This window comes from Punica granatum, chromosome 4 (genome assembly GCF_007655135.1).
Source record: "Punica granatum isolate Tunisia-2019 chromosome 4, ASM765513v2, whole genome shotgun sequence".
Classification (NCBI taxonomy): domain Eukaryota; kingdom Viridiplantae; phylum Streptophyta; class Magnoliopsida; order Myrtales; family Lythraceae; genus Punica; species Punica granatum.
The window spans coordinates 33925539-33939566 of record NC_045130.1 but is presented as its reverse complement, the minus strand read 5'-3'; the positions used below and the strand labels follow the sequence as shown (position 1 = coordinate 33939566).

The 14028-nt window shown below is 39.7% G+C and overlaps 3 protein-coding genes and 1 long non-coding RNA gene across 4 annotated transcripts; 2 read left to right on the top strand and 2 right to left on the bottom strand.

Annotated features, from left to right (window-relative positions):
* Positions 1-763: 763 nt before the first annotated feature.
* LOC116203000 (inactive protein RESTRICTED TEV MOVEMENT 2) lies at positions 764-1997 on the top strand. Its single transcript, XM_031534633.1, has 2 exons — positions 764-1054; positions 1312-1997. Exons 1-2 carry the CDS (start codon positions 964-966, stop codon positions 1821-1823), a joined length of 603 nt encoding a protein of 200 aa, XP_031390493.1. The 5' UTR covers positions 764-963; the 3' UTR covers positions 1824-1997.
* A 913-nt stretch (positions 1998-2910) lies between these two features.
* On the bottom strand, positions 2911-3929 carry LOC116205416 (mavicyanin-like). The gene is made up of 2 exons (XM_031538027.1): positions 3675-3929; positions 2911-3473 (listed from the first exon to the last, which is right to left on the bottom strand). Exons 1-2 carry the CDS (start codon positions 3835-3837, stop codon positions 3127-3129), a joined length of 510 nt encoding a protein of 169 aa, XP_031393887.1. The 5' UTR covers positions 3838-3929; the 3' UTR covers positions 2911-3126.
* Positions 3930-8032: 4103 nt separating this feature from the next.
* Positions 8033-11901, top strand: LOC116205418. The gene is made up of 3 exons (XR_004156502.1): positions 8033-8483; positions 10767-11227; positions 11344-11901. It is a non-coding gene; the product is annotated as an uncharacterized LOC116205418 (long non-coding RNA).
* On the bottom strand, positions 10566-11540 carry LOC116205417 (mavicyanin-like). The gene is made up of 2 exons (XM_031538028.1): positions 11340-11540; positions 10566-11136 (listed from the first exon to the last, which is right to left on the bottom strand). The coding sequence occupies exons 1-2, from the start codon at positions 11500-11502 to the stop codon at positions 10790-10792; spliced, it is 510 nt and encodes a 169-aa protein (XP_031393888.1). The 5' UTR covers positions 11503-11540; the 3' UTR covers positions 10566-10789.
* Positions 11902-14028: the final 2127 nt, after the last annotated feature.

Genomic DNA, 14028 nt, shown 5'->3' with positions numbered 1-14028 from the left:
AACGGATAGAAATTTAAACTGAAATTTAATCGATAATTGCCCTTATAACATGGAATAAATAAATAAATAAATAAATATTGTCTTTAGAATTGTAGGTTATGAAGAGCAGAATTGCATAGAGCGATCAGTCGATTTGGACTCTATTACTGACATCCCCTTTCCACTTTAGGCCCATGGACCTCTCTTTCGGCCCGGCCCACATTTTTAGTGGTTTTCCCATATCATTTTGGACCTAATTTTTAGAATGTATAAAAATCGAATTTATTTCCGGTGAGATCACAATGTGTCGTCAGCTTATGATTTGAAATTAGTCATCATTTGGGCATTGTTTGTCTTGCTCGTGAAATTGAGTTTGGAACCCTGGACAATAAGTAAAGTTTGTCCGTCTATCGGTAAGAAAAAAGGGTGAAGGGGTGGATTTTAACCACATCATATCTTGTAGCTCCGATTTATTGCATTTACACTGTATCCTTTGTCTATCTAGACAAATTAACACGTCGAGTTTATTAAGGTTGGCGACCCAGAAAAGCATGGTAATAACCAAAAGACATTCCTCGATCTAAACAAGGAAGCACGAACTCTGGCAGAGTCGTTGGACTGATGTTGGGGTGACTACGAGCAAGGTTGATCGATTAGATTTTTTTTTTCTTTTCTCGGAACGTGTTGTAGGAGCCACACTAAGTTGCCTTGGATACAGAGGAAAGATAGATATCAGACACAGCAAGCAACCTTTTTCATTGCCCCTCCACAGAGGATATCATCCAACGGACGACTCTGAAAAGGAAAGGCCTCTTCTCCAACACCAAACAAGGAATAACCTCTGGGTCTCCCATGTCATTGCGACACAGCTTCCTTAAGCTGCCATGAAATGTATAAAAGACAAGGCAACGAATTGCAGGGACAATGCGAAACTATTGACATCCGATTACAGAAGAGGGAGAGGAACGTAAGAGTGATTCGAAGATGCTAGGGAGGCGCACATACATTGATTTTGAGCCCTTCAGCAAGTGGAACAAAGGGGAGGAGAGTGACACTCTCGAGCTCCACCTTCACGGTAATAGCTACGGTTCGGTTTTTTCATATGCCAGTTCAAATTCTGTCATGAGATTGTGGATAGTCATTACCAGGATTGCGCTTGATCCATGTTTTGAGGTCGCGCGATGGTTCACTGAGATAGGTCAGGCTGCCAGCCCGATTGCTAGTCCTGTGGTCGAGATTACTATGGCTTGCGAAGAAGGTTGAGAGTTGATACACCCACATCGAACTGGTCGTTTACTAGTAATTTTGATTCTGCCATTTGTTAATCTGTAGGATTCAGGAAGGACCAAATCCGTGTCCAAGTTAACAGCGTTGGGAACCTACTGGTCACCGGCGAAAGGCAGTTGGAGAACAAGAGGTGGAGCCGGTTCCGTCTGGAAGTCAAGCTCTCCTTGAAATTCTATTGCCCGAATAGCGTTCATGCAAAGCTTGGGAACGGCATTCTCTATATAATAGTTCCAAAAAAAGATGTCAATCCTCCGAGACTGAGTCCCCAGCAGGCAGTGAATGAGAAGAGAAGACCCGACAGCGAGAAGAACCATCAGATGGTGGGGATGGATCCTTATCTTGGTGAGCCAAATGCAGGTGAGATTGGAAGTGAGGAGCTGGGGCAGAAGGGATCCTATTGGAGGTTGGGATTTGTGGACCGGAGGAGGGTTCTGCAAGTTTCCGTTGCGGTGCTTGCAGCAGCGGCTATTGGAGTCGGAACTTATTTGGCGTCCAAGTACTGGTTCAATCGTCGTGATAACACAGATCAATCTGTGACCGAGTTCATTCCTTTTTAACTCGTTGCAGTTCACACAAACATATCATTAATGTAACTATCAAGGAAACAGAAGCCTGAATTTAATGGCCTTAGCATATCTTTCCCAGCTTGGCATGGACCCGACCTAAGTTGATCTCGTGGCTTTTTTCTTTTCTTCTTTTTTTTGAACATAAATTTCATATATTCAACTGTATCAACAAGCAGCATACTAAATACGTGCGAACTACAGATGATAGTTGATGCTCATTATCCAATATAAGAGACATACGGGTGCTTACATTATGCGACCTTACAGTCCATATCCATATCCATATCCACGTCCACACAGCGGTGACAACAAGCATTTCACTCGAAATATTAAATGCCTCCTAGAGAGAGAAAAGAATTATTCCCTACTTTCTCAATCATTATTCCCTACTTTCTCAATCAAAAAGCTTGGAAAAGATTACGAGGAATATGTCCTGGTGTCTTAGGATTTGAGGATTATTCTTATGGGTCTCCATATATCGTCAAAGAAGCATATAAATGTGGGAGAATCGGTAATGCCCTTGGAAAGAGCACATCTTGATGATTGTCATCCTGCTAAAAGGTCCTGAATTAACTGCTTTAAACAGATTCAGGAGATCGAGAAATGTCCTCTTACTCAACATCCTCGTACTTCAAAGAGGAAAGACTCCGCATTTCTCAATTATTAGACACTGTGATAATGCCCTCGCCTGCATTCAGTTTGTTAAGAAATGAAGCACGGAATGATAATGTCATGAGCATCTTGAATGTGATAACTAGCACTCAGCTGCATCTCTCAAATTCTTCACCGCAGTCAAGTTATGTACCTCTCTTCGTTTCATGTATATGCTGGGCTGTCCAAGAGGTCACTAAATAAAAAAGGTTCATATCTCATTACTGCCATGCTTGTTATGTTCTTATCATTTTGTACTCACAGTTTGTAATTCGATAAATTATCGGTTTGTGCAGACTAGTGCCAGAGGTCGAGCTTGAGCCAAAGAGCGGAAATGGCTTCTTCACAGTTTGTCGGTACACATAAGAACAGGCTAAGAAGTAACTACTATTTCCCGGAATATTGCATGAGAAAACATGAAATCAAATATTGAACACGATTATTGTTAATTCTCAATAAATAGGCTATAACAAAACGTTTCAAGTCCAAGTAACATCAGACTTTCACATCGCCTTTGGGGTGAATGAAGCTGATGACTAGTTGCAAAATGTAAATAAAGAAAACAAAGCAGTCACGTTATTTTTAAGGCATGGAAAGCAAACCATATCACAGATAAACAAACGCCGGACTTCACGGGAAGTGATTAGAATGCGGCCAGAGTCACAATAGCAGCAAGACCCACGGTTGAGAGGATCTGAGACACAGAGGAGGCCTTGATGGAGAAGGCAGAGGATGTGGGGGGCGGGGGGGCGGGAGTGGTTGGAGCTGGAGCTGGAGCCCAGGCATCGATCACATTGATGGCGAGCTTCATCTTGAGGTTGCTGCAGTGGTCTTTAACTCCACAGATGTACCATTTCTTCCCCAGGCTCTTGAGGTCGATGATGTCACTTCCGGTGGTCAGGACCTGGTTTGCTTCTGACTTGATGCACTGCTGGAACTCGGTCTGGTTCGCTCTGATGACGTTGTGGTTTGGAGCCGTGTACTTGAATACTGCAAAATCATTACGTAGATGTTACTTCATTATGTCAGCGGACAAATCATGTGCTCACCAATGTGTTTCTAATGCGAGGTTCTGTCAGTAGGTGTTCCACCATCTGCAAAACTTACTCAGTTCGATTCTTGACTCGATTCACAGGGTTGCATTGATTTGAAAAGTCGTTTTAAGTTTCTCACCATCGAAATTTTACTTACAAAGGGAGTCGCCGACCCGGAAGACTTTGCTTGCAGCCCAGGCCTGGTAGTCGAAATTGGTCGTCCAGCCTTGTTCATCCCCGACAATGTGCTGCGTCGCCAGTGCGATTGATGGAAGCAGAAGAGCGAAAATGGAGAGGACGGCGAATTGAGTAGAAGCCATTTCTAGATACCGGAGATAACAATGTATTTGATCTTGTATATCTCTCAAATGGCTTCTACTCTGAACTGATTGCTGAGCCGAGGTGAAATCATGTTGAGGCTTACGGGCAACTATTTATTCAGTTTCGGTCCCCATTGAAAAGTTCGTAAGCCAAAAGGGTGCTGGCCGGCCACAGTCGGCCCCTTGTGGACCATTTTGTTTTTGAGCTTTGGGGAGCCCGTTAAGACATTGCAAAGCAATGCCACAAATTAATGAATTAAAGAATGGGTCGAATTGGGGGATGCAGACATGGTTTAGGAATCGACAATGTAGCATGTTGTGGATATTAACTAATGGAATACAAGGAGAATGTCTGATATTCCATAAGAAAAGGACAATTTCTTTTCTTCTTCTTTTCCAAAGATGGGGCTTTTGACTTCTAGTTTGAACAAGAATGGTCGAATAGGAGTATTGAGGATAGAGATCGGAACAGCGGTGTGTTGTATGTCCACAGGTAAAGGAGGTTCGGCGATATTCACCCAAAAAAAAATGGTAGGTTTGGTGATATATTATGCACGTAATGACTGTAACGAGCGAGTTATACCAAAAAAGATACGTCAAACCTTAACCCTGAGACTTGAAATACATTAAATCCGTGCTGGTTTCACAAGAAATTCGTTAATGAGATTTCAAAAAATTTAATTATTTCAGGTTATAGAATCGGATCGTCCGATAAAATTCAAGACACACCTTGATATCATCAGAACCAAACAAGGATTTTGGCTAGTTGACCTTGTCCATGGGCACCTATGTCAATGCCTCTGGTCTGGAGTAAGCCATTTGGGAGGAAACAAATATATATTTCTGTAAAATGATAGGTTTGGTCTTACCTGGTAATATTCTCCTTGAAAATAAAGCCATTTGGGAGCAACTCCTGCTTTGCTTCAGTAATTTCGCTGGTTTTAAACAAGAGAAGGTTTTTAACTTTTATTAGGAAAGTTTAACAGTATGTTTGGATTGAGAGTTGAGTTGAGTTGAGTTTTGGTTTTAATTAGTTTGTAATGATTGTATTGTTGAATTATGAGAAAAAGTGTGAAAAAGTAATAAATAATTGAGAGAAAATAATGATTAAGTAATGATTGTGTTGTTGAATTGTGAAAAAGTAATGAATAGTTGAGAGAATTTAATATTAAAAATTGAATTGAATGGTTAAAAGTATTTAAAAAATAAAAAAGTAATGATTGTGATGTTGAATTGAAAATGAGTGGAGTTGAGTTGAATTGAGTTAAACTTTGTTGCGAAAATAAACGCATCCGTATTGTATAACATGAGAAAACAATAAGAATGCAATAAATGATCACGGACTTACAAACACATGGATAATGGGTCATATATTTGTATCTTAAAAGAATTTTATTGATTTTTTCTTATCACGTTATTGTGATAAAGTACCAATACATGTCCGTTGAAAGGGGACATGTTGAATAGCAAATGACGTCATATTCAAATGAGGTAATATATAGTATGTTGAATTTAAGAAATTACTCGTTAAAGACAAAGTTAACATGCTATTCTATTGGATAACGTATACTTTTACCCATAAAGTATTATATATATGCAAAATAACGTATTAGTAAAAAAAAAAAAAGGAAATCAGTTGTGCAGCACTCTCCTCTATAGATAATTAAGAGTTTTTGAATCCGATCTTCATAAGTTGCCTTTAATGTGTTCATTTCACCTTGCATAATTCATCGTACATCCATAACTCTTTTTTATAACCGAAGAATAAGATGTTACTATATAAGTCACTTTATTAAACTTATTATATTAAGAAATTTATGCTTTGTTTGGTTTGTTAGTGTGATTTTAAAATCACACTTTAACTTAATTCTACCCATAATAAAACAAAATAACTCATACATAGTCAAAGGGTGAGCCCATACATAACCATTTATACAACTCTTTTTTAAAATCAAAATCTGATTTTAAAATGTTACTTATAAACCAAACGCAACATTAACTTTTGGTTCTCAACTTTTATTCTTTTCCAATTTTGTCCTAAAACATTTTTCTTTTGGTTAAACCTTGCTTAATGTTATAAGTTTTGTTCACTTTTGTCTTATTGTGACATTTTTCAACAGCTGGTGATTTCTTTAGCTTTTGATTAGTTTAGAATGCCAACGCTCGACTTTGGAAGCTCAGAACTCAGGATGATTCTTTCATTTCAAACTGGCAATGCGTCCGGCTGATGCGGTACTAAAGAAGACAACACTCATTGAAAGCAAAAGATGATTTGCTGCTACCTGATGAATAACATGTCGGATTCTATACACTCAAGCAGCAATGTCTACACGCCGAGATTAATTTCCACCTCATCGAGCGGTGCAGATTATGAAAAGGAACAGCAGTAGCCCCGACTTTTTGATTCGTGCTAGCATCAAGTTAATAAATAAATGAACCATCGGATCAAGTGTATCCATAGCACTGAGACCTGATTTATACAGTCATCTGGTATTCGTTAAGGAAGAAAAGGGAAATAAACAATAATGCTTTGCACTTACCTGACAGAGAAACCGGAAGAACGGGTGCCTAGTTAATTTTTTCTTCCATTGAGCATGAAAGAATGCAAGACCACTAACGTAGAATCAAATCGTAGGTGGAAGATTGCATTTGTACTAAGTAAGCTGCATAAGATAATATTATCGGCAGTGCTTTCTACCATCATTTGGTTCATGGGATGTTGTTTGCTGTGCAGTACAGAAGCTTTGATGTACTAATAATGCAGTAAGATTAAATCCAATCGGGGTCTCTCCCAGTCTTTAGAGATGCCACTAGAGACTGGGTGGAGAAACCGCCCGACTGAGGCGTCTCTCAAATGAGAGACGCGAGACCAAAGGAGCTGCTGCAGCATGGTGACAGCAGGCCCCACGCGACAATAACTTTAACCTTTTTCAACATATCTTTTTTTTTTTAAATAAAAAATCTGGCTGTTGTGGCTGTGGGATCCACAGCCGATTGGTTTCTTTTATTTAAATATGTATGTAGGATCCTGCGAAGAGACTCAAGAATAGAGATAATGGTTGAGGTTATGAGTCTTTTTTTTGTTGAATGCATCTCTAAATGATGTGACGATTATGTGGCAGTGATGGGTTATCTTCAGAGACTCGAATTAGAGAACGTGGTGGATATATTCTAACAGTTGATGCGTACTTGATGATCTGTCCTAATAGAGGCACTGAAGCCAAAAATAGCAATAATCTTATGGGCAGAAGCCACCACATAAAAACGGTCATTTTCGTTAACAAAATGTCGAGTGTGAAGCAGATATAATCCATACGAAAGAAAAAACTGTCGAGACACATCTACTCTTCAAGTGACAAACAACCGTTGTGAGAGCAGAGAGGATGATCTAATCATGTAAATGTGATTCCTGTCATGTACAGGGTTATGCACTTCATGACTTGTTGGCTGTTGCTTCCTTGCTAGGACGGGATTAAAAGAAGGGAAACCATGCAACTGGATGTTGATCAATGTTCATGCCTATATGAAAAGACAATCCTCGGCTCAATGAGCAAGCATGGGATGATAATTAGAAAATTATAAATGGGGATATGCATAGTCTGTTGCCTTTACAACTGAAAAAAAAAATGTGTATGTTTACGAATGGTAGTTTTGAGAAATTGAATCTGTTACCTGTCATTGTTTCAGCTCCAACACGATTTTCATGGATGTCACGACTTACCCTTCGTTCATCAAATGGAGAAAATCCTTTTATTTTTATGTTTTCTCCGTTGCTCTTGGCGAAATATAATTCTCTCCGACCAAGTTGAAGTGATCAAAATGTTTGGTCAAAGTTGGTGAATCCAAGGCTGACAGCTTATTGCAGGCTATCGTCAGTATGAGAAAGCTGCATTTACATCAGGTAGCTTGATGTTTGAGATTGTAGGTCGAGCTTTTTGAATCGCTGACAGATTTCGATGATTTATCTCTGAAGCTTATTACCCTCGTTGTTATATATGCTTGTAAGACCCGGCATTTTTCAAACATCGCATACCTATACATGTACTGACACACACACACACACACATATATATATATATATTATATGTTGATGTAGCCAAAAAAAAAGAAGAAGAATTGAGGGCATGGGCTCCACGTGGCCCCACATTTTCCCCCTCATCTTCCACCGCCTTATCATCCATTTCATTTGTTTTTTTTCTCTGTCTTCTCTGTTCGGTTTGACTAGGGGTAATCAAAAGAATGAAACAGAAGAAACGTAGAGAGAGAGGGAGGGAAGCAGCGAGAGAAAAAAGAGAGGACAGAGCAAGCTGAAGATGGGGAAATGGGACCCGATTGGAGGCCGATCGAGCCAACAACTTGGGGAAGAACAGAAACAGAGGGGTAAAATGAAGAAAAAACAGAGCACGGGAGAGAGAGAGCTCGAGAAGGAGCCGGCCGAAGAAGAAGAAGAAAGGAAGGCTCTGGTTGAAAGAAAGAAAACAGGGAGAAGGATGTGAGAGCGGCAGCAGGTTAGTGACTGGATAACCGATCAAAGAGGGGAGTCGGGTTCGAGCGGATTGAGAGCAGATTGACTAGGGGGAAATAGGGGGAGCATCCGAGAGGAAGAGTTTAAGCTTATAATTGGGTAAATTAACTGATATGCTTAGGTACGTGAGATTGATTATATTATTTATACTGTTTAAGCTTTGCTTTGCCTATATGTATTTCTCGTGATAAATTGAGGTCGTGATTAGGTAACATATTGGATTGACAAAGTTCAAGGTTGTATTTAGTTACGGTTCTTGAGTCGTAGCCTAATGAACGGGGGAAGCTAATTATATGGGGTTTATAGTTGGATTTGTTTTTCTTTTCATTGTTCCATTGCTCTATTAGTTCGTAAATTAGAACTTCCTGTTCTTATTTGGTTACCGCTCTGCTAGTAACTTATTCAATGTTTTTTTTTTTTTTTGCGATTTATGCTTGAAGGACCAAAGGAGCTTTAAATTGCCTTGTTCTAGGATTTTGGGTAAATGTTCATTAACACATATAATTACATATATTATATATTTTGTGCTATGAGTTGCCTTACGTACTCGGGCGCCATTTCTTTTAGAGGAATAGGCAGTGTACATATTTGAGGAAGAAGAAGATTTTGGTAATGATTTGGATTGTGTCGTTTCATGTAGCGAAAAGGGAAGTAGAGGGCAGAACGGAGGATTTAAATAAGATTAGAGGATGAACATCTCAAATTCCAAGAACCAGATAGAAAAGCATGAATGTTTGTACTGGTATTGCATACATAAAAATCTAAGTTTGTACTTGATTGATAGGGGCTGAGGATGCCGATATTGTGCACCATGAAGGTCAAGTTTGATAAACCATTTTGGATGTTCGATGAGTACTCTATTCCCTCGTGAAATGGCGTATATATATAAATAAATGTGTATATATGTACATATATTAAAAAGGATATTGTTTTGAGAGATATTGTTTGTGGTGTTATGATTTGCTTGTTTGAAATTATGCGACTTCCTTTTTAGAAGCATGTGATGATTGCAGGAGCTTTAATTGGTATAAATTCATTATGTACAAATAATTTTAGTGTCATCGTTAAAGCATGTAATGTGATATTGAAGGGTCTATATGGTTGCAGTTTTATTGAGCTATGTTGATGATATTTGTTCGTTGTTATAGTCATTGGACCGCTGATCCGACGGGATATAAAAATGGACGCTAGACCGCTGATCCAGCGGGATATAAATTGGATGTTAGATCGCTGATTCGACGGGATATAAAAAGAACGCTAGACCGCTGACCCGGCGGGATATATGTTGGACGCTAGACCGCTGATCCGGTGAGATATAAGACGGACGCTAGTTGAAGTTTGATGATGGGTGGCCGCTGCGTATGAGAGGTGATATGGGAGTTATGGAGGAGTGGATTGAATTATGCAAGGTTACGGTACCGTCAAAATTCTGTTCAAGGACATATAATCCTACAGTTACCTTGTTTGATTGTGTTATGTATTGTCTCTTTGAAATTATTTGACATTGGAAAGCATATTCTTATGGTATGAATTTGATTGGGTATCTTGTCTGATGTTCAAGTGCTATTGAATATTAGTGAAATTGTTGGAAGAGTTGTGTGTATTTGCTAGTGAAACTTTTGTTGGGTTAGTATATTGAATATAACTAATATATATCAATGTGCATGTGCATATATATATATATACACTGGTGATATGGAGGAATTATTGGTGAACTCTGATGTGCTGCTATTTATACATACATATATTGTTTGGTTCAAGACAAATATTTATTTAATTCGTCATTTTATCTCGGAATATCGTGTTCACTGAGATGCGTGAGAGAATCATTTTAATATGGGGGTTCGGCATGGAAGATAGTTAGCTAGAACTTTATGTTTTACAGGTATTAGAGCTATGTATATAGTACTTGTAATAAGTTACGACCCGAAAGATTTTGTTTAACTACTCGTGGGATGCTGTAAGAAATATATTATATTTATCCTTTTAGAGATCTATTTTTTTTTCTATATATATTTATGGCTTTTCATGAAAGAAATATTATAATTTACTTAGCATTAATATTCGATTTGAAAACTTTAGAATTTTAGGAAAATTGTTGTTAAAATTTCGGGTCGTGACAATGCTCATCATTTTCTTGCTATTCTTTCAATTCAAGAGTATTACCATTTTATGCAGGTTACTGTTTTATGCATGAAAGCTCAATAATTGAACATAATTTCATTAATTCTCAAACAATTGGATATAACAAGAATGTTTCGATTCCATCACGATGTAAAGAAAGCCTTGCATGACGCCTCAGAGTGGAGGACAGCCTATAACTTATGCAAAATGAAAGAATAAAGTGAACATTATAGCAATCAAATTATTTTGGGGCATGAACTGACCATATCAGAATAAACAGATGCTGAAAGTCACGAGATGTGATTAGAACACGGCCATAGCCACGGCAGCAGCAAGACCGGCGGCCACAAAGATCTGAGATCCAGAGGAAAGCTTGATGGAGAAGGCAGAGGATTCTGGGGGTGGGATGGAGGGAGTGGTTGGAGTTGGAGCAGGAGCCGAGGCATCGAGCACGGTGATGGCGAGCTTCTGCTGGAGGTTGCTGCAGTGCTGACCAACTCCGCAGATGTACCATTTCTTCCCCGGGCTCTTGAGCTCGATGACGTCATTTCCGGTGGTCAGTGCCAGGTTTGCTTCGGGCTTGATGCACTGCTGGAACTCGGTCTGGTTCACTCTGAAGACGTTGTGGTTCGGAGGTGTGTACTTGAACACTGCAAAACAGTTGCACAGATGTTATTTTGCCATGTCAGCGGACAAATCATGTGCTCATCAATGTTTTTTAACGCGACGTTATGTCAGGAGGTGCTGCCCCCATGTCTACAAAACTTACTCAGTTCGATTCTCAACTTGATTCACAAGGTCATGTCGATCAAAAAATTGTTTTTATGTCTCTCAGCATCGAACTTTTACTTACACAGGGAGTCGCCGACCCGGAAGACTTTGCTTTCAGCCCAGGTCTTGTAGTCAAAATTGATGGTCCAGCCTTGTTCATCCCCGACGGTGTGCTGCGTCGCCAGTGCGATCGAGGGAAGCAGAAGAGCCAAAGTGGCGAGGACGATGAACTGACTGGGAGCCATTAATTCCAGGATGCAGTGGTCTACAATGCACTTGATAATTTCTCTCTCTCAGGTGGCTTCTACCCTGAACTGATTGGTGAGGTGAGCGAATGTTGAGGTCTATTGGCAACTATTTATACAGTTTCAATCCTCATTGGAAAGTTTGTAAGACAAAAGGGGGCCGGCCGACGGCAGTCAGCCCTTTGTTGAAGGGGTTTCCTTAGGTAGCTCTGCGGAGCCTGCAAAGACATCACTAGGCAATGCCACAATTAACGATTAAAAAGAAGGCATCGAATATTAAGGAAAAATTTATTATACAATCATTTTTATGGTGTCATTAATTTTTGGACCGGGGATGACCATTTATGTATGTAGTTTTTCATTTGTGATTGCAATCTACTTGTTCAAATTGGTTCAAGCTGTTCGGTGCTTGTTCCGTTTAAGTAAGGTTTAGGTTCGAGTTTTTGTGAATGCATAAAATTTACCATGAGAGAGCTTTATTCCTTACTGGGCCGACCCGACTTAACTAGATTAATCGGGGTCCGATTGGACTTTCGGATACCAGGGTTCATATCGAAAAAATTATACCAAAAAGTGATATAGCTCCAAAAAGTAATCGCACCCATAAAATTTAACAGAACAGAAGAAGTACGTGTGCAATATTCCACGAGAAAATGGACAAGTTTAAAAAATAAAAATAAATGGGGATTGAGATCTTCAGAAGGAAACAAGGGTTTGACTTGTTGACCTTGTCCATGGGCCAGCTATGTTATGCCATGCCTGTGGAATTAGCCATTTGGAAGGAAAGGCAGATAGTTCTCTGAGAATGTTTTGGTTTCGTCTTACTCTGTAAAGTGGTACATGTAATAAAATAATGCGTAATTCTAAGCAAGGGAATTAATAAATCTGCATCAAATCATTCGTCGCCGGCTGTGCTCTCTGTGAGCATCTAGTTCATAGGATGTTGCCGGTTGTGTTGCATGGAAGCTTTAATGTACTAATGATGTACTAACAGTCGATGTGTATACTGGATGATCTGTCATAACAAAAGCACTGAAGCCAAATGTAGAGAGAAGATGGCAAGCAGAAGCCACCACAATGTATATCAGCATTCTTGGCAGCAATATGTCAGAGTGCAAAGTGGATACTATTCATGTGAAAGAAAGAATATCGGAACACCTCTAAATTTTTAAGTGGGAAAAACCCGTTGTGAGAGCAGAGCGGACAGTCTCCATCGTGTAAAATGTGATGATTTGTTGGCTGTTGCTTCCTTGTATAAAAAGAAAAAAGAATGAAAATCAGAGGTGTGTGACTATCTGAAACTAAATGAGACAGCAAACTTCAGTAACAAATTCCTGTGGCAGATATGAAGACATTTAGAGGTGAAAGAAAGTGAAAAATGTTACGAGTTCATGGCCATTTCACCAATCCTAGTAGTTTCCCCAAAACCATGGAGTTATTTTCACTTGCAGACGAAAGATGGGGCACTAGCAGGGGCTTCTTCGAGAGAGAGATGTTTCTTGTCTTCATCGTCTCAAATAATTTTTCCTTCAAAGGCTCTTGCTCGGGTTGTGACGTGAATGCTGTGTCACTTTTTATCCGAAGACCTCCTTGCTGAAACAAGAGCACCTGATTGCTGCTCATGGGATGAGGCCACCTGTGACAAGACCGGTGATATTATCGGCCTTAACCTCAGCTGCAGCTGGCTCCACCGCAGTATCAGGAGCAACGGCTCTCTCTTCTCCCTCCAATAACTCAAGAGGCTAGCCTTGCATTTAACTGTTTATCACTTCCCAAATTCACCCGAGTTTGATCACTTCATGAACCTGGCCAGTCTTGAGAAGGCTGCTTTGGTTCTGTAGCTCTTCAGATATCTTACTTTCCTTGCCAGGCCACAGTTGATCTGCCTTGCCCCCGGAGATTCTGGAAATGGATCATTTTACCATGAGGTTGATCACTGGGAATCTCAGAAAACTTGGGAGCTTGTTCTTGATGGTGAGAACATGTTTCTGAAGGTACCTACTTCACGGACAAATTTTTTTGTCCACTGCAACATATCTCAGTGTTGCTACCTGGGAAGCAGGAAAGTCATTCCGAGTCCACATTTTTCATTCGCCAAAACTCCGTACTGTCAATTTGTGAAATAATCTTCTCCTTGTTGGAACCATTTCCAAAGTCTAATTGGAGCTGTCACTTGTTAATTTGGCTCTATTCGACACGACCTTCTGAGGGAAGAGGTACCTAATTCCATTGGCAATCCGAAGGACTTTGAGGTCTTGAGTCTGCATATTCCTACAGTTTCATCAACTTTATTCTCCTTCAATCAGAAAGCTTACGGAACTCACTTCCTTGGATCTCGATACACATAAGTTTTTCTCTCTTTGAACCGGCATACAGCTTCGTGCCTACACTCCATTTCTTCTCAGGAGTCGGAATGGATAAGAGTCATATGACTTATGACAATGGTTTTGTGGTGTAAAAAATTTTTGCGAAAGCCTGCATGGTTTGGTTTTTGCAGCATCGTCCTTCTGGGAATTATATTCGTTT